Here is a 27,487-nt window from a genome sequence, read left to right on the forward strand (position 1 = left end):
CCATCTCATTAATATATTGCAGATGAACATCATTTGTGGAGAATGACGACATGACATATAAAAACTTGTTAACTTGAGTCATGTCATAGGTTATCCATTGCTATAATGGGTGAATTTTCTAAAATACAATGTACTAATAAAAAATAATTTTAAAGTAAGGTAATAAGAAAAAAAATGGAAGTACAATGCTATAATAAGGAAAGATGGAGGTACGTTACTATTTCTTGCATTTAACCTACAAATTAAACCATGTTAGTAATGAATTAATGATAATTAGCTTTCGTTTTCCTGTTGTATTGTAGCATATGTCAATATAGTTTAGAGCACCATTGAGAAACTGGGTCCCACCTACAGGAAAACTGAGATGTTCCCCAACCACTTTCACCAAGTTGGTGGTTGTGAGTCACCCCATATATTGTCTTTGATGCAGTGAGATGTTGATTCAAGGTTTCAAAGATATTGTGTTTCAACTTGCATCAACTTATTTAAATTGTTGTATTTGAAATATTGATCTTCTCCTTGTTAGGCTTGTAAGACTATTACTTATTTTGTTGTCACACATATTTGAGTATCTAAAGAAGAATGACTGTAGGTGGAAGAAAAAAAAAACCAAACCAAACTTAATTTTAAAATATTTTAGTTGTTTTTGTGGTTTGTTTTTGGTTAATTATTAGCAACATGTTTAATGAAAAAAAACAAATAGCCGAATCGGAAAAAAATAGATCTGTTTGGTTTTTTCAATTTAAAACTGAAATTTTAAGTTTTAATTAAAAATCAAACCGAACCTCCAAATAGAAAGAATTATTATTTGATGAAATGGTAGCCAAACCAAATGGTGAAAGTAAGCAATCATCCATAATCATATACTTTCCAGCTTACAATAACATCCAGTTATGGAACTTCCATTACCATTCAGTGGGATATTATTGTTGATATTTCCAAATATCAGGTTGTTAAAAATAACAATAAAAAATGCAGCATATAAATCATAGTACATGTTTTGACTTCTAATCGGCAAAATCGACAAGTGTTGTAAATTGAAATGATAAGCTTTGAATGTACAAAACTAAAAGCAAAGTTTGTATGGGGAAAGAGTTAAGTACATGATGACTAAATGTGCTTTAAAGACGATACTCATCAGGAGTCCAGGAGTTGGTATACAAAAACCCCTCTTAATACTATAATATCACATAAAAACACTTTTAAGTCTCTAAGGGTTCACTACTATCAATAAAAACACCCGATTCTTGATTCCAGACCCCATCTTATCTTTGTATAAAACATATGTCTGTGGTTCTAAATGTGTCCTCCACCTCCTCCAGATGGAAGTCGAGGTTTCCCCTTGATGGAATTCAAATGCTGCGTGACAAATATAACCCCCATCACAACTATCAAACACCCAACAAGTGTGCTAAAAAAGAGGGCACCCGGTTGCCTGGTTTGAACAAACCCATAAACCCCATTTGAAGTGACAACAATAATATCCGTGAGCCCATCATTCGAAAAATCCGCATCCACCAACGCATGACTTGGAGGTGCAGGAAGCTCAATGGTCGCCAGTAGACTTCCTCTAGGCGACACCACCACCGCTTCCTGCTCACCCGCTGCCAATATCAAATGCTGCTGCTGATTATGATCATCATGCATCATCCGCAACTGAAACGCTTTCAATGTCGGGACCACATAACCCGCATCCATCATGCCAGCTGGCGACCCAAGGTTTGACCATATCGCACCAGTCAACAGCTGCCATTGCCACACAGCTTCCTGCCCATGCAACCCCGGGGAGTAAGCCGTTACCTGCCACACACAATCATATCACCAAACTCTAATATTACTTTCTTATTATATGAGTAGATTACCAATATTGTCCTTATTATTATTTACCTCTCCGCGATTTGTTAGAAAAACAATGTCTCCATGGCTACCCTTGCGATGCTTATGGCCGTCATTTGTAGGAATGAGAATAGGTGTTGCTACCTCAAGTGAAGTTACATCAAGACCCCTTCCAAAGCTTCTAGAATATTCCCCATGAGGAAACAAATTAAAAGGAGAATGATGACAAATGGAAACATTGAAAAGTTGTTCTTTCACTGGTACACCCGATGTTGCAACTGCCCAACAAGGTCTCAAAACTTCCATCGACCCACTAACAACCGTTTGCTCAGCTCCATTCCCCCCAACAGCCTGCAGCAATGCACATAATAATAATAATAACTTTATTACTATTATTATTTTAAATTAATAACTTAAATCTTATATTAAATAATTATAAACCTGGACATGATCTAGAACTCCATCTCCGTTAACATCAGCATGCAATCCACCCTCTTGAAGATGAAGCTAAAAAAATTTAAAATCTATTTATTAGTATTAGTTTTAGTATGTATGTATATATGGATTGATGATACCTTGCATAAGGTACGACCAGATGCTAAATGTAGAACTTCAATTCCTTCCTTTTCGTGGGCCACCACAACATTGGGGACCCACCAGAGCTGTGTGTAATTAGTAATAGTGGGAACATAAGGTGATGCTTTTTTAGTTTTTGCTGAATTAGCAAAATCTGCAGCTTTTCCAATTAAATTTGAAATCTTTTTACTAGAGTCTTTCCCTGGAGGATGGTTTTCTTCTGGTTTGTTGAATGGGTAAGTTGAGGATTTTCCAGGTGTTTTTTTCACTGACTTTCTTTTATGTCGCCTAAAGTGGGCCAGCTTTAGCATTGTATCCTCCCTCCTATCCTGATTTATTTTAAAAATAAATTTAAATTAAAGATAATGAAAACAGAACACAAAAAAAAAAACCATGTATGATGTGTACTCACCCAGTGATGTGGCATGGTTCCTAGAACTGATTCCCTAAATTCCCTGCATTCAAACTACAATTGAACAAATCATCACATCATTAAGTAGCATTAACACATTTAAGATGTAAAAAGTAAAAAAAATATAATTTTTTTTTTAAAATTTTTGTGTACCTCTCCTGGTTGACGCCTATTAAGAGCATGAACATCTAGTTTATAATTATGTTGTGGAATTAGTGGAGATTCATCTGATGGAGCAGCTTCCACATTCTTTTAATAACAGAATGAATGTTAGTAAATGGAATAAAAAATAATCTATAAATAAATAATAACAAATGGTTTATAAAATCATTACCTCATTCTTTCTACTCCAGCGAAGCGCACCAGTTCTCCCAGCAAAAGCATAAAATGCAAAATGGCGTAAATCAACAGCTGCAGATGCATCTGCAGACTACATGAAAAAAATTATATATATATATATATATATATATATATATATATATATATATAATTTTATTTAAAAAAAAAACATCAGAAACGAAATGTTAATAAAGAAATAAGACTTTACTTCTTTTTCACTTGCGCTTCTTCTATGCTGATCTGCACTTTCCTCAGCCATTTTAATCTCTTCAAAAGGATCAAGGTGCATCTGAAATAGTGTAGAAATGATTATTCAAATTTGATACAATGTTATAAATTATAATGATGAAAATATAAAAACAGGAGAGTTGAAGAGACATACATGTGGCTGCATTTCCATCCTTCCTCCAACAATCACAAGCCCAGCATCTCCATGTTTTAATGTATAATTACTTACAGAAATTGATATCTCTCTATGGTGAGCATTGTGTGGGAAATCCTCCTGAAAAAAAAAAAAAAAAAAACAGAATGTATTAGAGTTTGACCATAGAAACTGAGCTTTATGCAAAACTTATATGAAAAAAAAGGTCACCTGAACATTTTTTTCCCATAGCTTTTGAAGGTTATGATCAAAGCACATTATAGACCAACCTGATGTCACAACTACCAAGACTTGTTTTTGCACTTGACCACGTTTGAAAGTTCGGTCAACTACCCCTGTTGCCATGGCTACTGCCCGTCTGCCCGAAGCAACACGGGTCTTAGCAGGTAACAAGTTTACTTCTGCAAGAACACGAGCCTCACTGAATCCTTCATCCACACGCCTAGAATGAGGTTCTAAAACCTGGATCAGTATGAAATAAAGAACATATTCAGGACTCCAATCCCAAGATAGGTGGTGATAAATGTAACTATAAACACTAGTAGTGTAGTACCCTTCGATTCTTAAGTTACAAATGCTAAAAGTTTATCTGCTATATAAGAGATAACACAAGGTTATATAGTAAATAATAGCCTCAATGTATGTTTGGAGCAACACTGAGTTAAAAATGACAAGTGTTTGAGAGTATTGCTTGGAAGAAGAATAGAGGTTTGGGAATTTGAATATAATCCCAATTAGTTCATACTTTGAAATTATTGAAGTCCGAACCAATCCCTAAGAACTATCCTTCAATTGAAACCCCAAATTCGATTCTACGAACTAGATAAACAATACCTGAATTTTAGCGTCATGGGTAGCCACAAGAACCTCTTTCTTCCCATCGCCATTAAGATCGGACACAATAGGTGGCGGAAGCCGTTCCCCCTCGTATTTAATTGGATATTCATCCGATAGATGGTACCACGCCTCCTTAAACGAAAAATCGCCTTCGTGCTATTGTCAGATAGAGATAAATTAGACGTAGTAATCATGTAATTTCAACTAGAAGTACAATTTCTAAAAAAATAAATCAACAACTTAAACAGCTCTAGGGTTTTGAGGTCGATCAACACTGTGACTTGAGATAATCTGATATACCTGAAGGGAAAAGAAAATGGCGAAAGCGGCGAGCATAAGGATTGCTAAATCTCGCTTCCTCATGTTGATGACGATGCAATCGTATACTAATATTCCTTAATTTAATTGATCGATTTCTGAAAAATAGAAATAGAAGATCGATACTGAGAGAGACGATAAATTGCAGGGTGTAAGTGTAACGACGGTCTCGAGCGGGTTGGGGCGGTGTAGTTGAAAGCTGCGACTGAACTTCCTCCGACTCATTTATTTTGGACAAAACTGAAAATTTAGTCCTTGTTGTTTATAAAAATCTTTGGATAGGGTCCAAAAAGTTTTTAACTTGCATGGCAAGTCCAAAATCAAAACATTTCCGCGATTTTAATCCAAAAAAACTTGAAAAGACAATTATGCCCTTTTATTTTCTTTTTTGTATTTTGTATATTTATTTAATACCTTTGTTAATTAAAAAATAAAGAAAAATGAAAAATTTTATCCCCCACCCAACCCATCGTTCTCTCTCTCTTTCTCACACACACACATCTGGGTTTGTCATTGTTAACACCCAAGAACATCTTTATAGTCAAGAACGAACATCTTGATTAACAAATACACACATCAGTTTTCTGATTTTATTCTCCAAAACACACAAACATTCAAATACACTTTCAACATGGAAGGTAAAATCAACCACCATCGTTCGCCACTGTCACCACCGACTATCATCAACGTCCGCCATCCTTCTCGCTTTGTCTGCCTAACATCTTCTTCTCCCATTCTATCTCTCTGTACTTTGCCAAGTACACCTTCAAATCAATTGATGCTTCTCAGATTCATCCAAATCAAAATACAGAGAATGTTAAATCTGCCTCAAATGAAAGTGTTTCTGGGTTTGTTGGTTGAATTACATTTGCTTCGACGAGAAAACACGAACCTCCATCCATCAAGCACAATTTTCCTCCACAGAATCGGGCATGAAAACCCTGAAATTCGACCTTTAAAACCCAGAAAGTACACATTTAAAGATATTCATGTTCATCATCTGAAATTGGACCTTGAAACCCATGAAATCGGACCTTTACACCCTTAAAATCGGAACTTGAAAACCCTAAAATTGGAATATATGAAATCGAACTGTTGGTCTTACCTTCATCAGATGGGAATGTGTGTACAGAGGAAGACACAGATGCTCAGGAGTTGGGTTATGCTATTCGACAATAATTCATTGATTAGTTGTCACGGGGAAAAGAAAATGGCAGAAGGGGAAGGTTTAGTGTGGTGATGGTTGAAGGCGACATCGATATCTAAAATGATTTGGGGATGAGATGGAGAACAGGGGAGAAGCTAGAGAGGGAGGAAATGGACATGAGGTGATAATCGGTGGTAGTTGTGGTGTTGTCGGAAAAATAGAGGTGTATATGAATGGAGATGTTGAGGAATGGGGTTGAGACCAAATTCGATTGGGAAGAGAGAGAGAGAGAGAGAGAGAGAGAGAGAGAGAGAGAGAGAAAGAGAGAGCATTTTTTTATTTTCAATTAAAGTATGAAAATAAATATGAAAAAATACAAAAAAAAGAAATTAGAAGGGCAAAACGGTCCTTTCAAGTGCTTCATGGACCAAATTCACAGGAAATTCATGATTTTGGGACCAAATTCACCGGAAATTTCTGATTTTGGACCATCCATGCAAGTTGAAAACTTTTTGGACCCTATCCAAAGTTTTTTGAATACCACAGGGACCAATTTTGTAGTTTTGTCTTTATTTTGCCATCATTGCCCCTAATGTTTGCAAAATCTACATGAATACCCCTTAGACTTAAAATAATAGGATAGGAAAATCTTATTACTGCACAAGGAAGTTTGATGAATTCACCCATTTATTATTATCATGATCATCATCTTATAACCCGTGAAAATCATGGATATCATGTTTATAACTATTATATAGACAAAAAGAAATATTGTTAATAAAATCATAATTCAATTAATATTAATATGTTTCAAAACAAAATTTTCAATTTTCTTATAAAACATAATTCGATTAATATTCATCAAACAACCATATTAATTATCCAATATAGGTCTATACAAAATCCCAAGATCACAATGTAAAAACTCCGAGTGTGTGTGTACGGATCAAGCCGGCGCCTTCCCGCGGTCGTCACTAGTACCTGAAACAATAACATCAAACACTGTAAGCACAAAGCTTAGTGAGTTCCCCAAAATACCACATATAACACATATTAGCCACTCGAGGCTATAACTCTGTGGGTCCGTGCACCTAAACTCTGTGAACCCTCAGGTTCTAACTCTGTAAACATGCACAACATAAATCACATAGAATAATGCAGTGCAACACATAACACATATATAGCATACAAAGACTGTATTGCATAACTCTAGTTACATACTCAAGGTAAAGTATAGTGAGAAGACTCACCTCGCGTATCTCGGTATCTCACGAATCCTGGAAATCCCTCGTGCTCGATCCTCCGAGCTCTAATCCTCCTATAACATTATATGTCTCTAATTAACACTTTATATCTCTAAGGTTGACTATCCCTAAGAAGTCAACACAGGTCAACTCTGGTCAACGGTCAACTTTGACTGGACTCGACGAGTGCTACGGCGACTCGGCGAGTCTAGACGTTTTCACCAACCCTCTGAAATCCCCTTACTACACGTTGAGTATCCCCCCCCCCCTTACTCGACGAGTTTCACCTGAAAGAATCGCGGGGCCACCCCGACTCAACTCGCCGAGTCTCAAGAACAACTCGGCGAGTCCCAGTTTGACTCAGTCCACTCGTCATCCCTCTCCAACTCACCCTGACTCACTGAGTCTACCCATGACTCGATTGGACCACTCACTGAGCAATCCCAAGGCAATCTTCAAACTACTCGCCGAGTCTGATGAACAGACTCGGCGAGTCCATGCCATGCAACCACTCCAACTTGCTTCTAAGGTCAGATCTGCTTCCACAATCTATAGATCTGGCCTCCATAGACTGATTCATCACGTAAAGCTCCTATCTTGGTGCCCATAACACACCCCATGGCTCATAAATGGAGTTTTGACCTAAGGCATGAGGATTTCAATCCAAATCCTCCATTGATTCCCAAAAAGCTTGGGTAAAGGGACACTCTGGACCTCTAAGGGTCCAGATCTATGGTTCAAACCTCATAAGGGACCAAGAGGACACTAGATCTTGCCATAAAAGGGTTCAACAAACCCTAAATCTAGATAAACAACAACAAGGAAGAAGATAACTCGAATTTATTACCACAATAGTGATGCTCTGGACTCCAAACCCACAGAAGTGGCTCCTCTTGCTTTCCCTTGGCTAGCTCTTCTCCTTCCTTGCAACAATGACACCTCCAAGATCAATAATGGCCTCCTACTTAGCTCCAAATGCTCACACTCGATTAGGGTTTCACTCAAGGGACTGGTGAGCACAAATGACGGCCATTAGGCCCTTTAAATAGGTCTCAAACCCGAGAAATTAGGGTTTCATTACACAGCGCTGACTCGCCGAGTCCATATCCTGGACTCGCCGAGTCCAGGCGCGATCCCGCGTCCCTACTCGGCGAGTCTGAGCTCCAACTCGCCGAGTCCCCTCTCAATTCACCAAAAATACAATATACAAGATACCTGAAAAATCCGGCTGTTACAACTCTCCCCCACTAGGACTAGACTTCGCCCTCGAAGTCTCGCTCTAAAAACAGCTCCGGATGCTGCTCCTGCATCATACGCTCTGGCTCCCAGGTCATCTCTGATCCCCTCCGGTGTTGCCACTGAACCAACACCAGAGGTACCTCCTTATTTCTCAGAACCTTGATCTTCCGATCCCGGATGGCCACTGGTCTCTCGGCATAATTCAGGCTTGCATCCACCTGAATATCCTCTAACGGATTCACTGCCGATTCATCGGCTATACACTTCCTCAACTGTCGTTGATCTAAGTGTCGTTGAAGTGAGACCAAAAAACCTTCCATATAAATAGAAGCTTAGGGGTGCTGGGTTTAATGCTCATTTCTTTCCATCTAAGTGTCGTTGATCTGCGTTTATACCTCTCGAAGCCATCCCGACACCCCGGTTTTCATACTCAAGATCCAAAGGAAGTTCCACACTCCCGAGATTCCCGAGAATTTAGATCTCACTAGTCGAAGTTCTGCTCGATTCTTCTCTCGACTACTTCAAAACAATCACTTCAATCAAGTGAGTTCATACCCCCTTTTATACACCTTCAAATACTTTATAATGTAGTTTTAATACATTTCGGGGGAGAATACAAGTAAACACACGGTTGATCCCGAGTGAAAACTCTTGTTATACTTTACATGCATTAGATTTATACAAAATGCATAGTATCCAGGGTAGCCATCCTTGCTAAGCCATTTTATGTATTCAAAGAACTTATTATTTATGCTTGTCAAACATTGTGAAAGGGGATAAACATTGCATACAAAACTATTATTTTAATACAAACTTAGTTGAGAATTGGTGAGACGATTACATCTTCAATGTTACCTTTTTGTTAAAAGGTACTACCGAAAGTCTTGTTTATTATAACCAGAGTCTTCCGTTTGCAGAGCGTGTCAAATGTATATAGATCTATACAGGAAGTCATGATCTCGTGGCCTGACTGTTAGCTACAGTCCTCTGGGTGACAGTTTGTCATAACGTATCGACGCCTGAAGACCGTCGCCACATGCATATTATGTTTAGTATGGTTATAAAACTCACCGGATGGACAATTATTATGGTATTCGGCTTTTATGAATGAGTAGCTATTAAAACTATTCTTCGTCTAACGAGAGTGATCTTCTTATAACTTTATTATGTAAAACTATGTCTCAACCTTTTAAGCATGTCAGTTGCTTGCGATTTTCGGTCTTGGACATTAGAGACTCCCAGTTACTTTAGGAAAATAAGGGATTTTCTTGTATCCAAAACAATCCACTAACCGGAAAATAAGAGATTTTTCTGGTACAAATATTTACATTCCACAACACGAGCATTCATATGCATTTCATACTTTTATAAGAAAATAAGGAATTTTCTTAGAAAACGCACGAACTTTGGAATGACATACATTTTTATCAACACCACTTATGAACTCACCAACTTAATTGTTGATACTTTTTCTTTCAAATAACTTGTATTCTTAGGGAACCGCTAAGTAAGTTTGGAAACCAACTTTTGGGGATTAACGCTCTGACGTTAATTACTTCTTTTGAAAGATGTTTATGTATTTATCTTTTGAACATGTAACGAATACAATTATGTAAACATTTTGAAACCTTTATATATATGGTGGTATGTACTTTTCTTACTATGAACTGTTATGATACTGAATATGACGTCCTCCGCCCCCGAACGTTTCCGCCGTTCTGGTTTGGGGGTGTGACAGTTAATCACATGTTGATTATAGGCAGTTGAGTTGGAGTTCAGTTCAACATTCGAGAGGTGAGTCTCCTCACCATACCAATGGGTCTAAGGCACCAAGGCCGACCTATTTTGTGATATGTGGTACACTAGTTGTAGTAGAGATATGTGGTATGATAGTTAGTTATATGCTAAGTGGTATGCTAATGATTATATGATACTTGCAGGGAAGACCATGGGGGAGCCCATGACACTTGGATAAGACCATGTGGGGGAGCCCATGTCTTGATAGTTAAAGACCATGGGGAGAGCCCATGACAGTCGAATAAAATACCATGTGGGGGAGCCCATGGCTTGTCGGTTAAATACCATGGGGGGAGCCCATGACACTTTGGTATAAGACCATGTGGCAGGAGCCCATGGCATCATTATACGTTTGTATGCATGGCTTATGTGATATATGTAGCTTTTATAGCAAATATGATGCGTGTTATGTGGATTGTGTGTGGGGTATGCTCTGGGGAACTCACTAAGCATTAACTTACATTTTGTGGATTTGTTTCAGCTACATTTGAGCCAAAAGGCAAGGGCAATGCTTGATGCCGCGACATGTACTCTCTCTCATGCATTTTTATGGGACACTTTAATGTTTTGAAATAAAATTGTAATTGTTATGAATTTTGAAAATAGTTGTATTTGAGATTTTATGGTTTGTGGAAAATATTTTGGGTAATTAAAAATGAATTTTTTTTTTTGAAAATTGGGTCATTACATTATAGTTAACTTATTAGTTTGGATATGTTTTCATATATAAACCATTGACATTTTAAAGTCATAAATTTTAATAATTTGTATAAAATGATTAAATTGTCAATTTAAATCTAATGTTAAAGTGTTACCTCAAACGAAATTTTAATTAAACTTAAAAGATAATCTAAAGATTATTTTATAAATATAAAAAAGGTTATAAGCTGTCGTGTTAATTGAAAAACCTAAATTGTAATTTCAAACTAACTAAAAATATCTCTAAAAATATTTTTATAATTATTAAAAGTTTCCAAATCATTAACTTAAAAATAATTTTCAACAACAAACTTAAAAGTAAAATTATATACGAATTTATATTGTTACTTTTAAAAACAAAAAACAATATTTGATGTTTTAAGAAATTCAAATGATAGAAATTAAAATGTTAATCAACTAGTTTGTTTTAAATAATTAATCACAACAACTACAAATAACTTGAAACAATATATTATATTTAATTTTATTCATAAGTAACCATACCTATATTTCAGATTTAAATTATATAGTGTTGATAGATATTTACTTTATCATATAGTTCAAATAATCAATATTCAACTTCGTATAAGAATTATTATATCAAAGTTAAAAACAATATTATTGTTATATATAAATATATATTTGTAAATATTTCAACTATATAGTTGTATGTTGTATTTGCGCAACGCATAGTATTCTTCTAATATATTATATTTGTTTATAATAAAAAATACCTTTATATCTTTAATATTTGTATTTTAAGGGAAATGAAAGATGGATGATAGAGTAATAAACCTAGTCGACGTGTGAAAATAATGTTTGTCACATAAACACTCATAAGTGTTGTTGACCATTTTGGTCATTTTATGGTTCTTCAAATTTATTATATAGTTAAAACAATTTAACAGTTTATTGTTTTTTGGTATTGTGTAACCTAATTCCAACATATTTTCTTAATGTCCGCTTTTGATATCACCTAAACTAATTGATAAACACTTTGTTTTTTTTTTAACAAAGAAAACATAAGTTCGTTAGATTAGCAATCCTAAATTCTTTATTTGGTATCGTTATAAATTATTTTTCGCAACTTTGATAACGACAATCGAAAAATAAAGCACTCATCGACAAATTATGACAATAACTTTCGTTCATATAACACCCTAAAATTATTTTTATATCTATGATCAGTACTTACAAGTGTATAAGTGTTATGTTTATCAAAGATTCATATTCATTATATAATTTGCATATTAAAATATAATAGTTCTACGTGCATGCATGTAACTCGTAAGAATTTTAATTTACTCGTAAGAATTTTAATTTACCAAAGTATTAAGAGAATCCATAATACGCAATGATAGTCGAGTGAGATGAAATGTCTAATTAGTCTTCAATGAATTAAACTCTATTATTATAAGATGTTATATTGACATTTAATAGATATAAAATTTAATAACCATTGTATTATTCAATGAAAAAATAGAAACCTTTTAATTATATAATGTTATAAATTAGATTTTATTAATATGTTCATTGAATTTTATATACTTCAATATTTATATAAAGATTAAAAGAAGGTTCTTTTAGGAACAATAAATGTTTTCTATTGGATCTTTTATTTTATTTTTTGAATAGTAAAGTTTTATTCCTTTTAACTTTGACAATAATTGTTTGAGAAGTTAACATTTTTATTATTTATTCATTAATGTTATATCATTTAACTATAATAATTTCTACAACTTGGGAATTTTAGTCCATATAATATTAATTACAATAAATTATAATATTTTCTATAATTTGGTAGTTTTGATCCCTTATCTAATATTAATTTTTGTTTTTCAACGTCTAATCATGACAGTTTCTATATTTTGTCAACTTTCTTCCATTTTCTATAACTTGACAATTTTGGTTTATTCTATAATATTAATTACAGTAATCCATAAGATTTTCTACAACTTGGCAGTTTTGATCCCTTCTCTAATATTAATTTTCGTTTTTCAACATCTAACCAGCATAATTTTTTATATTTTGTCAACTTTCCTCCCTTATGTATATTCTAAAAAATTGTCTCATAAACAAACACGAACTGTAAAATCTGAAACAACCAAGAAAACAACAAAAAAATTTCGAACCCCTAGCAATGCGAGGACATACCGTCTAGTTTATAGAAAAATTTAGTGTAGAATTGTGAAATGGCAATCTATCATTTGAAATTTATATATTAAAATGAATGTAACATCATCAAAAAGGACTCACTTGAATATTTCTATTACTTGATTTTTCGAGCCAGTTAAATCCAATCAACCTTAAAAACATCTTTTTCTTTAATTACTTAATATATGTATTATTATTTATTGTTAGTTTTATTCTAGTTATTAAACTGATTTAATATAATTTATTGAAAGTAGATTAATTAACATAATCATTAGATTAACTATATTTGTATTTAGTTTTTGATAAATATCACCAGTTTATTTAGATAATATATTAGTAATATTTGTATTTGGTGTATTTTCACTATACATTACTCAAAATGAACATTAATGTGTGTATTTGAACAAAATGTTAAAGAAACATTATATAATATGAATGAACAAAAAGTCAAAGAAAATTAAATAATTTTTGAAGAAGAAATATAGAGATAAATAAATAAAAACAATAATAAATAATAATATGATTTTATATAATTTTCAATAATTAGTTTAAGGAATAAAAAAATTATAAATAATTTATATTAATTTTATGAAAATAAGGAAAAAATAAAAGAAAATTGATCATTAGTAGGTATGATGAGAGTGGAGTGATAGCTGATGTGAACTTAAGAAGTTTATTATTATTATTATTATTAAGATTTGTAACACCGAAAATTTCAAACAATTTTTTTCAATTTTTATAAAACATAATTTCATCGATATTCATAAAAACAACCATTTTAATTATCCAACAAAACAGTACAAAATCCCAAGATCATAATATCAAGCTCCGAACGTGTGTGTATACGGATCAAGCTGGCGCCTTCCCGCGGTCGTCACTAGTACCTGAAACAAATAACATCAACACTGTAAGCACAAGGCTTAGTGAGTTCCCCAAAATACCACATATAACACATATCAGCCACTCTAGGCTATAACTCTGTGGGTCCGTGCACCCAAACTCTGTGAACCCTCAGGTTCTAACTCTGATAAACATGCACCACATAAATCACATAGAAATCATGCAGTACAACACACAACATACAAAGCATACAAATACTCTATCACATAACTCTGGTTACCTACTCAAGGTAAAGTATAGTGAGAAGACTCACCTCGCGTATCTCGGTATCTCACGAATCCTGGAAATCCCTCGTGCTCGATCCTCCGAGCTCTAATCCTCCTATAACATTATATGCTTCTAATTAACACTTTATATCTCTAAGGTTGACTATCAATAAGGAGTCAACACTGGTCAACTCTGGTCAACGGTCAACGGTCAACTCTGACCGGACTCGGCGAGTACCAAGGCGACTCGGCGAGTCTGGGCGTATACACCAATTTCCCTGGAATTCCTCCCTTGACACGTCGAGCATTCACTCAACTCGACGAGTTCCACCTGGCATGAGTTGTGGGGCCACCACGACTCAACTCGCCGAGTCTCAAAACAACTCGGCGAGTCTAGTTTGACTCAATCCACCGGTCCATTCTGACTCCCCCTTGACTCACTGAGTCCACCCTCCCCAACTCGGCGAGGCCACTCACTGTGTGGTCGGGCAACATTCATGCTACTTGCCGAGTCTGTTCTTCGGACTCGGCGAGTCCGTGCCATGCACTGACTCAATCTTGCTCTAAAGGTCAGATCCAGTCCATTAATCCATAGATCCAGTCCCTCCAAGCTCATTTAGCACGTAAAGTTACAATCTTGATGCACATACAACCTCTATATGACCATATATGATGTTTTTGACTCATTTACTACAACACAAGGTCATGGACTCCATTGTCATACATAAAGCTTGATGAGTGAGGCTCTCTGGACCTCTATGGGTCCAGATCCATAACCTCAACTCGAGGAGGGAACCAATGGGCACCAAATCATCCCATAAATGACCATCATAAGCCCTAAATTGCATAATGCTTCACCAAACAGAAAATAGTCCGAGATCATACCTCTAGAGTGATGATCTAAGCTCCAAATCCACGAAATAGCAACCTCCTTTGCTTCCTCTTGCCTAGAGTCTCCTTCTTCTTGCTAAATAACACACACAAGGTCAAGAAATGCTCCTTTCTCTTCACAAATCGCTCAAGAACACAAGGGTCTCTCACTGAGGGTTGGGTGAGCACAAATGACGGCCATAAGGCCCTTTAAATAGGCCTCAACCCGGAAATTTAGGGTTTCGCTGCACAGCGCAGATATCCTGGACTCGCCGAGTCCAGGCGCGCTCCATTGCCCAAATCCGCGTCCCTACTCGGCGAGTCTGAGCTCCAACTCGCCGAGTCCCCCTCACAATACCACAAAATTAAATTTACAAGATACCTGGTAAAAATCCGGATGTTACAACTCTCCCCCACTAGAACTAGACTTCGCCCTCGAAGTCTCGCTCTAAAACAGCTCCGGATGCTGCTCCCGCATCATACCCTTCGGCTCCCAGGTCATTTCTGATCCCTTCCGATGTTGCCACTGAACCAATACCAGAGGTACCTCCTTGTTCCTCAAAATCTTGATCTTCCGATCCCTAATGGCCACTGGTCTCTCAGCATAATTCAGGCTTGCATCTACCTGAATATCCTCTAATGGAACCACTGCCGACTCATCGGCTATACATTTCCTTAACTGCGATACATGAAAAGTGTTATGAATCTGCCCCAACTCTGCTGGTAACTCCAGCCGATAGGCTACCCGGCCTACCCTTGCAATCACACGAAATGGACCTATAAACCGGGGCCCCAATTTGCCCCTCTTCCTGAACCGGATCACTCCTTTCCAAGGAGAAACCTTCAGGAGAACGAAGTCGCCGACTGGAAATTCCAGCTCGGACCGGCGCCTATCCGTATAACTCTTTTGTCGGCTCTGAGCGGTCAATAACCTCTGTCTGACCAGCTGTATCTGCTCTGTCGTCTGATTCACGATCTCCGTACTACCCATTACCCTTTGCCCAACCTCTCCCCAACATATAGGAGTCCGACACCTCCTACCATACAACAGCTCAAAGGGCGGCATACCGATGCTCGAATGATGGCTGTTATTGTAGGAAAACTCTGCCAAGGGCAAATACGTATCCCAACTACCCCCGAAGTCCAATACACATGCTCGAAGCATGTCCTCAAGTGTCTGAATCGTCCGCTCACTCTGGCCGTCGGTCTGGGGGTGATATGCGGTACTAAAATGCAGCTTAGTACCCAACTCCTCATGAAATTTCTTCCAGAACCGGGAAGTGAAACGCACATCGCGGTCTAAAACAATCGAGATCGGCACCCCATGCCGAGATACAACCTCCCTCACATAAATCTCCGCCAACTTCTCCGCTGAAGAACTCTCACCGATGGCAAGAAAGTGAGCGCTCTTTGTCAACCTATCCACAATCACCCAAATTGCATCGACTCCTCTGGCAGTCCTCGGCAATTTGGTGATGAAATCCATAGTGATCTGTTCCCATTTCCACTCGGGAACCTCCAATGGCTGCAACTTGCCATGCGGTCTCTGGTGTTCGGCCTTTACCCTTTGATAGGTCAAACACCTTTCGACAAACCATGCGACATCCCTCTTCATACAAGGCCACCAATACTCCTTTCTTAAGTCCAAATACATCTTTGTAGCCCCGGGATGGATCGAGAATTTCGATCTATGAGCCTCCTCCATCAATGTAGTACGCGTACCGCCCACAAACGGTACCCAGATCCGGCCCTGATAAGTCATAAGCCCTCGACTATCCGATACAAACTCAGAAACCAACCCAACGACCCGCTCTCTCTTCTGCATCTCCGGACGCACCGCCTCGACCTGTGCCCCACGAATGGCGTCCAGAACTGGAGCTATCACGGTCAATCTCAAACATACATTTCGCAGTGGAGTACTCTTCGCCCTGCAACTCAACGCGTCGGCTACCACATTAGCCTTGCCCAGGTGGTACAAGATCTCGCAATCATAATCCTTGACCATATCTAACCATCTTCTCTGCCGCATATTTAGGTTAGGCTGATCCATCAAGTACTTCAAGCTCTTATGGTCCGTGTAAATCGTACAACGAACCCCATACAAGTAGTGCCGCCAAATCTTGAGGGCGAACACCACTGCCCCCAACTCCAAATCATGTGTGGGGTACCTCGTCTCGTGAGGCTTCAACTGCCTCGATGCATATGCTATCACATGTCCCTTCTGCATCAGTACCGCTCCCAGTCCTAAAATCGATGCATCACAGAATACCACAAAACCTTCCATCCCTTCCGGAAGAGCTAATACCGGAGCTTCACACAACCTCTGGCGAAGTGTCTCAAAGGAGGTCTGCTGCTCGGGACCCCATAAAAAGGTAACACCCTTCCGGGTCAATCTGGTGAGTGGAACCGCAATCTTGGAGAAATCCTTAATAAACCTCCGATAATACCCTGCCAACCCAAGGAAACTCCGAATCTCAGAAGGTGACCTTGGCACCTCCCACCTCATCACTGCGTCAACCTTGGCCGGATCGACCAATATCCCCTTCTGGTTAACGAGATGTCCCAGAAACTGGACCTCCCGCAACCAGAAATCGCACTTAGAAAACTTTGCATAAAGTTTCTCCGATCTCAAAACTCCAAGAACCTCCCTCAAATGCTCCTCGTGCTGCTCTCTAGATCTCGAATATACCAGAATATCATCAATGAACACAATCACCGACCGATCCAACATCGGCAGGCATACCCTGTTCATGAGATCCATGAACACAGCCGGGGCATTGGTGAGCCCAAAAGGCATCACCACAAAATCATAATGCCCATAACGCCTCCTGAATGCTGTCTTATGGACGTCCTCGTTCCGCACTCTCACGTGATGATAGCCCGACCTCAAATCAATCTTGGAGAACCAAGATGCTCCCTGTAACTGATCGAATAAATCGTCGATCCTCGGCAACGGGTAACGGTTCTTGACCGTCATCTTATTCAATTCCCGGTAATCAATACACATGCGATGCGAGCCATCTTTCTTCTTCACAAACAGGATGGGTGCTCCCCACGGCGAGCTACTCGGCCGAATAAACCCCTTCCCCAGAAACTCCTGAAGTTGCGAGGATAACTCTTGCATCTCTGGAGGCGCAAGGCGATACGGCACCTTAGCGATAGGCGCGGCTCCCGGAACCAAATCGATACCAAACTACACTTGCCTCACGGGAGGCACACCTGGTAACTCTTCGGGAAAGACATCTGGAAACTCACGCACCACCGGAACTTCATCCACCGAACTCGGTCTCTCGGAGATCACTCGCGTATCCATCACATACGCCACAAAACCCTTACAGCCCTGCTGTAAACACTGCCTCGCCCTAGCAGCCGAACAAAAGGCTGATCCAGAACGTGTACCCTCGCCGTAAACCGAAAGAACCCCCCCACTAGGATCTCGTATAGTCACCAGCTGACGCTCGCAATCGATAACCGCACCGAATCAGCTCAACCAGTCCATGCCCACTATAACACAGACATCACCCATCGCAATAGGAGTCAGGTCGATCGGGAACTCAACCCCAAAAATCTCCAATACACATCCCCGGAGGACCTCTTTGGCACAAATCACTCTGTCGGCGGCTATGGAAACCCGCAGGGGCCGACTCAGTGCCCCACGACTAACACTGATATGCTGACTAAATGTCAAAGATACAAAAGATCGACTCGCACCCGAGTCAAATAACACTAAAGCAGGTACAAAATTCACAAGGAAGGTACCTATGCATAGCATAATATAAGCATAATATCTCAACACCATAAATAAATAATAAAAAGGAAGCGTACCAGCCACAACGTCGGGTGCAGCGCGGACCTTTTCCGCAGTCAGCTGAAAGGCTCTCCCCCGAGCCCTCGGTGCCTCGGCCTTCACGGGCCGACTCTCTGTAGCAGTAGCTCTGATGGCGGCGGGAGCAGACCCCTGAGATGCTCCGTGCAGCAGCGGACACTCTGCCTTCCGGTGTCCGGTCTGGTTGCAGTGGAAGCACACTGCAAATCCCTTGGGGCAGTCCTTGGCCATATGCCCCTCCTTGCCACATTTGTAGCAAGACCCTGCTCGACAGACTCCATCGTGACCCTTGCCGCACTTTCCACAAGTGCGGCCCTTCTGGCTCCCGGGTCTGGGATCAGCGGGCTTGGCCTGCCGGCTGGGACTGTGCCGGCCGCCGATCCCTCCCCAGAGACTCCGCCTCCTCCCTGACCTGAGTCTCAAGCTCAATCTCCCTCTTCCGAGCATTTTCCTGAAGCTCGGCAAATGTCCGATACGAGGAGTTCGCAGCGAACTCCCGAATATCCCGTCTCAGAATGCTCAGGTAACGGCTCATACGTGCCTGCTCGGTGGACACGTGCTCAGGGCAGAATATCGCCCTCTCATGAAACTTCCTCGTAATCGCTGTAACTGACTCGGTACCCTGCTTGAGGGTCAGAAACTCCTGTGCCAGACGCTCCCTCTCCACCTGAGGGACGTACTCATCTCGGAACATGGTAGTGAACCTCTCCCAGGTCACTGCCGAAAGCTCAGTCGGTGTGAAGTGCGCCGTCACAAACTTCCACCAGTCCTTCGCTCCCAAGCGAAGCTGGTTCAGCGCGAACCGAACCTTCAAATGCTCAGGGGACGAGCAAGTGAAGAAGCATCCCTCCATATCAGATATCCACCTCATAGCTGCCACCGGATCCTGCGTACCATCAAACTCTGGTGGCTTGGTGTTGTTGAACTCCCTAAACAATGTCGCATCACCTCCCTGGGGTCTTGCCGCAGCAATCGCTACGGTAGCCGCTGCAACAGCAGCCTCAGAAAGAGCGGCATAGCGCTCGTTAAATGTCTCAATCAACGCGGTCTTAATAGACCCGAACATCTCTGGTATCTCAGCTCTGATGACCGCAGCCACCTCCTCATGAATGATCTGTCGAATCTCCTCATCACTAGCTCCGGCATCCTCTGGCATATGATGTGTCCTCACCATGATCAACCTCTGAAATACAACATGCGATAATTATACTTCACTCGAACACTCTTACATTCGACAATCCACCCCTCCTTGATCCTTGGCATCCCAAGATTCTTATTTGGACTGTGTACCGCACCGGTGCTTTCAGTAATACGGGCCCAATACTACTGTCCGCACCGTCTCAGTACACACCCCAAATCTTCCTCTTCGGATCCCAATCCCCAAGTACTCTATTATACTTAAATCACTTTTGAAATAGATCTCACACAAAGCCCTAGCTGCTACCTAATTACTCTCAGCATCTCATAGCAGCTCACCCCTCCCTAGGCTAAGGCATCACAAAACAGGCCACTCTAGTCCTATTAGCAATACATAGCCTACTCTAGCATGCAAACACATCACATTAATAATAATTATCACATAATATAAAGGTATTTTGGGAATTCACCGTTCGGGCGCTGGCTGATCGTACACACGTTTCTTCCTGGAAAATCTTTTACTCTTAGAAAATTTTGGTTTTATTTTGAAATATCTCTTCAATTCCTCAGTTTGAGTTCAAATACCCCCGAAGGTGTACCCGAATCCCTCAAACCAAGGCTCTGATACCAATTTGTAACACCGAAAATTTCAAACAATTTTTTTCAATTTTTATAAAACATAATTTCATCGATATTCATAAAAACAACCATTTTAATTATCCAACAAAACAGTACAAAATCCCAAGATCATAATATCAAGCTCCGAACGTGTGTGTATACGGATCAAGCCGGCGCCTTCCCGCGGTCGTCACTAGTACCTGAAACAAATAACATCAACACTGTAAGCACAAGGCTTAGTGAGTTCCCCAAAATACCACATATAACACATATCAGCCACTCTAGGCTATAACTCTGTGGGTCCGTGCACCCAAACTCTGTGAACCCTCAGGTTCTAACTCTGATAAACATGCACCACATAAATCACATAGAAATCATGCAGTACAACACACAACATACAAAGCATACAAATACTCTATCACATAACTCTGGTTACCTACTCAAGGTAAAGTATAGTGAGAAGACTCAACTCGCGTATCTCGGTATCTCACGAATCCTGGAAATCCCTCGTGCTCGATCCTCCGAGCTCTAATCCTCCTATAACATTATATGCTTCTAATTAACACTTTATATCTCTAAGGTTGACTATCAATAAGGAGTCAACACTGGTCAACTCTGGTCAACGGTCAACGGTCAACTCTGACCGGACTCGGCGAGTACCAAGGCGACTCGGCGAGTCTGGGCGTATACACCAATTTCCCTGGAATTCCTCCCTTGACACGTCGAGCATTCACTCAACTCGACGAGTTCCACCTGGCATGAGTTGTGGGGCCACCACGACTCAACTCGCCGAGTCTCAAAACAACTCGGCGAGTCTAGTTTGACTCAATCCACCGGTCCATTCTGACTCCCCCTTGACTCACTGAGTCCACCCTCCCCAACTCGGCGAGGCCACTCACTGTGTGGTCGGGCAACATTCATGCTACTTGCCGAGTCTGTTCTTCGGACTCGGCGAGTCCGTGCCATGCACTGACTCAATCTTGCTCTAAAGGTCAGATCCAGTCCATTAATCCATAGATCCAGTCCCTCCAAGCTCATTTAGCACGTAAAGTTACAATCTTGATGCACATACAACCTCTATATGACCATATATGATGTTTTTGACTCATTTACTACAACACAAGGTCATGGACTCCATTGTCATACATAAAGCTTGATGAGTGAGGCTCTCTGGACCTCTATGGGTCCAGATCCATAACCTCAACTCGAGGAGGGAACCAATGGGCACCAAATCATCCCATAAATGACCATCATAAGCCCTAAATTGCATAATGCTTCACCAAACAGAAAATAGTCCGAGATCATACCTCTAGAGTGATGATCTAAGCTCCAAATCCACGAAATAGCAACCTCCTTTGCTTCCTCTTGCCTAGAGTCTCCTTCTTCTTGCTAAATAACACACACAAGGTCAAGAAATGCTCCTTTCTCTTCACAAATCGCTCAAGAACACAAGGGTCTCTCACTGAGGGTTGGGTGAGCACAAATGACGGCCATAAGGCCCTTTAAATAGGCCTCAACCCGGAAATTTAGGGTTTCGCTGCACAGCGCAGATATCCTGGACTCGCCGAGTCCAGGCGCGCTCCATTGCCCAAATCCGCGTCCCTACTCGGCGAGTCTGAGCTCCAACTCGCCGAGTCCCCCTCACAATACCACAAAATTAAATTTACAAAATACCTGGTAAAAATCCGGATGTTACAAGATTTTAAGATACCTTTTAGATAAATATATATAACTTTGACTTTTACTATTACACCTATTCAATTTTAATCATTATTATTTTTATTGAACTATTAACTTAATTATCATTGAGTTCCTCCATTCAATTGTATTCCACGTCATCATCTCCACTACATTCAACTTTTATTCAATGGTAATTAATATTTTATTCAACTCATATACAATTTGCATTGTGACCTTTATAACCTATTTGCATTGAACCTCTAATGAATTTACTCTAATGAATTTAGTGTATTATGGACTCATCAATCTTTTGACCCTTTCCCTCCAAACCTGTATATGTTTGCTTCCATTTCTCTCTAAGTTGAGAACATAAAAAATAAATTTCTTTTCCTTTCTTTTCTCTTGTTTTCTTTCCTTACTTTCTTTTCTCTTGTCTTCTTTTCTTTGCTACAACTCGGGAACGGAGTATTAGTTACAAAACTCACCAAAAACATATCTTCACATTGACAGCTAGCTAAGATAAACTTTGAGTAAGTCGAATAGAGTATGGCCGGTTGTCAAAGATCTTCATATATAAATACCCTAAAATACTTAACTATAATAATAAAGTACTAAACCTTTTCGGTGTTAAACTAAGTTTTTCAAGTTAATATTGAACGAAGCCACCAAAAACTAAACCATCAATTAAAACTTTAAGAAATTACCAACTAGCTAACCGAAACATGCATGAATAAACTAACACTATTATTGACCATGCACATGAATACTACTCAATTATCAAAGCTTAAAAATATTATGCCGTTTTGGTGCTGGAGCTATACGTACTCTCTTCTTTAGGAAACCAGTAGCGATTATAGAACCACATAGAATCGCCGGAGACAGACACATTGTCTTGGTTACGGTGCCAATTGTAAAAGGCGTGTGTCCTGTTCTTTATCTCTAGTAATGCATGCCCAAAGCTCGCTTCCCTAAAAGCCGAGTAATCTGGTTGATGTTCTGTAAAACTGCAAAAATAAAAATCACGTGAGCTTCTTTCCAAATAATCCATTAATCAATTATATATGTCAATCGAGCATGATCATATATATTACCTATCAGCGATACCCTCTATGTTTCCACCATCACCAACAGTAATGTAAACGGGAGCAGATGGGTCTTTCACTGGAGTACTTAGTCCATCGGTTATGTTATATTGAACATTTGAGACTCTCTCCTATATAATTAATGAAACAAATATATATGGCTTAAGTCGAGATATGTATGATTAAATGATCATGCATAATGATCAAGACGTGATTAATTTATAAAACCTACCGAGCGTTCATATGAATGAACATGTCCGGAAAACACAAGATCAACTTTGTACTTAACAAACCATGGCTCGAACACAACTCTCATGCCTTCTCCTTCCATGAAATGATAGTTATTACTGTTGTACATTGGTGAATGCAAGAGAATAATCAACCATGGGGTTTCGCTTCTATTAACTTTTGCAAATTCTTGTTCCAGCCAATTATATTGGGGAGTGTATTTCGCTATATATACAAGTCCAAAAAAAACATTATTCATGTTAGATCAAAGTAAAAAAAAAATTGGATAACTTATATATGTGTAATAAAAGAAAGTTAATTTGAATATTAATTACCAAAGGCCGAGTAAGAAGAAAGCACAATGATGTGTGCTGATGCACGCTTAATGGAATACCAAAGTGGCGATGTACTTTGAGAAGCTCGGAAAGGGACGTGATATCGGTGCTTGTATGGCTTGAAAAGGGAGTGTTCGTCCTGAAAAGTTATTTTATTCACCACAATATATATTTTGAGTTAACACAAGTATTTTGTATGCAAAATGGATTAAATCTTAAAGTTGTCTATTATCATCTGGCTAAAGAAAAATCACAAGAAATGAATGTTTGGATGGACGCTTTTAAAACAATGATTATATATTTTCTATCAAATAACCATTGATTTCAAAGTCATACGGAAAAATCATTTTAATTCTGCGAAATGGTTTCTAATTGTTTTTAATATATTGTTACATTGTTCATATATAGTGAATAAACATTATCATTCATCGAAAATGATTTTTTTTTTTCTTTCTAAGTACGTTCTCATTAAATAGTCTTCATCTTGGTAAAAAAAAGTAGAAAATATGCTCATTTTTGTTAGAAATCTCTATCCAAAAGGGTTATTTGTATAATTTCTTTTACCACATTAGAATGCAAAAAAGAAGAATTATATGGTTTACACCCTTACGATTTCAGGAGCAAAGTCCAATTCATGATTCCCAGCAATATATATCCATGGCTCGTAAGCATTACTCTTCTCAACAAACCGTCCAAATGTGTCCCACTTCTCGTTATCATGATACGGATGAACATCAGCATATGAGAAGTCACCAAGGTACAATACAGTCTGACCTTTTCTGCTACCCAAGTAATGTTCCAATGTTTGATTCGATGCATGGGTTTGTCCCAAATCACCTAACACATATATAAAGCATACAATTGGATATTCTTTAATATATATTAACATTCTTGGCAATATATTCTCATCATATTTTTAGTAATTAATGAACTGATCATAATACTACTCACCAATGATCCCAAATGTGTATGGAACATCAGGGCCAACTTCAGGAGGAGTAGTGAACCAAAATCGGCGTGTGCTGTTGCCTTTTCCAAGCTCATACATGTACTTTGTGTTATACTAATACAAACATTAATAAAAACAACAATATTCAAGAAAAATCATAAGTATAAAAGAATAGAAACAATAGTTAGGAACTGCATTATGAATATGAAACATATACATGGTATCTTATAGGGTTTGTGTACGTACATACCTCCAATTTATTGATTGTAGCATGATGAATGTAGCCCGAAGAATAGTTATAGTATCGATAAGTGGTGGTTTTTGAACGAACACGGTTTCTCTTGATACCATCTTTATCGTTGGCTTCCCAATAAGTCATATATTTGGGGTGTTTGTTTACCGGTGTCACCCATGAAACTATCACACTCCTCCCAATTTGATCACCTTGTGTTATGTGAACCTATACATATCGATCAGTGTTTTCTTTAGTGAAAATGAAGTATTTGATTACGATAATTAATAATCCCTAATTGATATTTAAATGAGAACCTGTTCAGGAGAATTGTACCCAGAAGGTGGGGGAAAATCTTTTTTCGGTATCTCAGTGGAAGGTGCGGCCTCTCTAATGTAGCTACTTGTGATACCTCCATCGCATACTCTACCTAGTAAGAAAGATAATAAAGTTATCAACCACCACATTTTTACGGCAATGTGGAGTTTCTTGGTGGATTATTACGATGGAAAGAGAAGGATCATATATGGATCAATGAGAGAATTTTTCTACGTTGATTGAAATTTATAATGCATAGCAAACCATATAGAGATCTCACTCCTAAAAAGGTTGATTCGGTTAGAATATTACAATATTCTTCTTGTAGGATTTGTTCAAGCCTCCTAATCTTAAGCGATATTACATTTGAATGTTCTAAAGTTGAAATAAAATCACACCCCATTTTATGGATTCCAACATTTGACTACATGATTTGTTCATCATACTTTTAATTGATTATAACCTTTGTAGTAAACGTGTCTCTTATTCAAGCCAAGAATCAATGCTACAAAAAAAAACACACACACACAACAGACCCGTTAATAGGTGAGCAAAAACTGCACCGCAACTAAAATTAACCGCAAAAACCACATAAACCCAACCGCAATGAAAATCGATGGTGAGGTTTTCTATTTTTCAAAAATCGCAAATTTACGGTGCGGTGCGGTTATTAGTTTTCAGAAACCGCAAAAAAATCACACCGCATATATTATATATAATGTTTTATTAATTATTTATATATTAAATATTAAAAATAAGATAATTTTCATAGATGAAAGATGGATAAAATACTAGAAGACAGAAGTGTTGGTTTTTTGTTATGTTTAACTTTGAAAAATGATGAAATTAAACAATTTTAAGATATTTATTGTTAATTACTATTGATTTTATGTTTTTAAGATATTAGTTGTTTGTAATTTAAATTAATTGTCATATATCTTATGGTTTTTTTTATCATTATAAGTAATATGTTTGAACTTTTAAAACTGTTTGAGCTCTAAACTATGGTTAAAAACCACACAAAATAACCGCAACAAATCCATGCGGTTAATAACCGCAACACAAAAAAAAAAAACAAAACCGCACCGCTAAAATAACCGTACCAAGCGGTTTTTAAAATGGATTAACCGTATCTGCGGTTAGTGGTGAGGTTTTGGCTAATAACCACACCGAATCGCATTGCGCTCACCCCTAACCGCCATAACACAATTTTTAGAAAAAAATTGTATCTCTTACATACGATCTCCGTTTTCAACGACTCTGATATATCCATGAGATCTCAATGTACACTACAAATTTCCTTTTGGTCGTTTTGACTAATTCTAACTTTCATTTTTAGCCTATATTTTATAGTTGTTATGATTTTATAAAAATTATAACTCTTATATACGATTTCAGTTTTAACTGTTCTTTATCCCAAAATACCTACTTTGAGTACACTATGTTTCTCCTTTTGGCTATTTCTGCCAAAATTCAACCGTTTTCCTTATAGTTTTTGGCGTTGTAACTTTTAGTATGCGGTAAATTTTTATTTACCATAAGAATCATATCTCTTCCATACTAAGTTAGATTTTTACGAAGTTTATATTTTTTGAATCGCTGCAACGCGTATATTCTAATTATATTAACTTGCTCTTAAGGTGACACGATTTTTCGCGTACTTAATACTAAGCCTAATTGTTAACGTAATTAAAGATAAAAACTGAATATACCTTTTTATATATCGAATGGTTACATGGTTATCCTATTACATGCAATTGACATTGTTAGATTCCAACGGCGGTTGGTGACGTATTTTCCGAGTTGTCACACTTAAACTCATGTATTTTACATGTTTTGGGATATTTCATGATATCATTTCACTCGCACAATTCTATAATATTTCGGGGACTTTTGGAGGTGGGATCTCGCTTAGGGAGGTGACTAGATGATGCGTACAAGATTTCACAACTTTTGGATCAAAGAAGAAGAAGTTGCAAAAAATTAAGGAAAACACTCATGCTGAGAGTTCCACAGTTGTGGATTCTTACCTTGAATTTCCATGGGCCGTAGATTTGTACCTGTTGGAACAATGTACTTTGAAGCCTCGACCATTTTGAGCATCCAACTTTATGAGTTTACACGGG

The 27,487-nt window shown here is 38.4% G+C and overlaps 2 protein-coding genes across 2 annotated transcripts; both read right to left on the bottom strand.

The window, feature by feature from the left end:
- Window positions 1–1,030: 1,030 nt before the first annotated feature.
- Window positions 1,031–4,908, bottom strand: LOC145031849 (FG-GAP repeat-containing protein). Its single transcript, XM_078980488.1, has 12 exons — window positions 4,683–4,908; window positions 4,380–4,538; window positions 3,756–4,007; window positions 3,546–3,665; window positions 3,372–3,452; window positions 3,159–3,254; window positions 2,978–3,073; window positions 2,825–2,878; window positions 2,412–2,741; window positions 2,278–2,343; window positions 1,888–2,187; window positions 1,031–1,800 (listed from the first exon to the last, which is right to left on the bottom strand). Exons 1-12 carry the CDS (start codon window positions 4,743–4,745, stop codon window positions 1,297–1,299), a joined length of 2,121 nt encoding a protein of 706 aa, XP_078836614.1. The 5' UTR covers window positions 4,746–4,908; the 3' UTR covers window positions 1,031–1,296.
- Window positions 4,909–22,803: 17,895 nt separating this feature from the next.
- Window positions 22,804–25,559, bottom strand: PAP25 (purple acid phosphatase 25). The gene is made up of 8 exons (XM_078977758.1): window positions 25,361–25,559; window positions 25,062–25,271; window positions 24,814–24,925; window positions 24,473–24,699; window positions 23,863–24,001; window positions 23,532–23,752; window positions 23,309–23,430; window positions 22,804–23,221 (listed from the first exon to the last, which is right to left on the bottom strand). The coding sequence occupies exons 1-8, from the start codon at window positions 25,508–25,510 to the stop codon at window positions 23,011–23,013; spliced, it is 1,392 nt and encodes a 463-aa protein (XP_078833884.1). The 5' UTR covers window positions 25,511–25,559; the 3' UTR covers window positions 22,804–23,010.
- Window positions 25,560–27,487: the final 1,928 nt, after the last annotated feature.

This window comes from Lactuca saligna, chromosome 2 (genome assembly GCF_052625555.1).
Source record: "Lactuca saligna cultivar CGN05327 chromosome 2, ASM5262555v1, whole genome shotgun sequence".
NCBI lineage: Eukaryota > Viridiplantae > Streptophyta > Magnoliopsida > Asterales > Asteraceae > Lactuca > Lactuca saligna.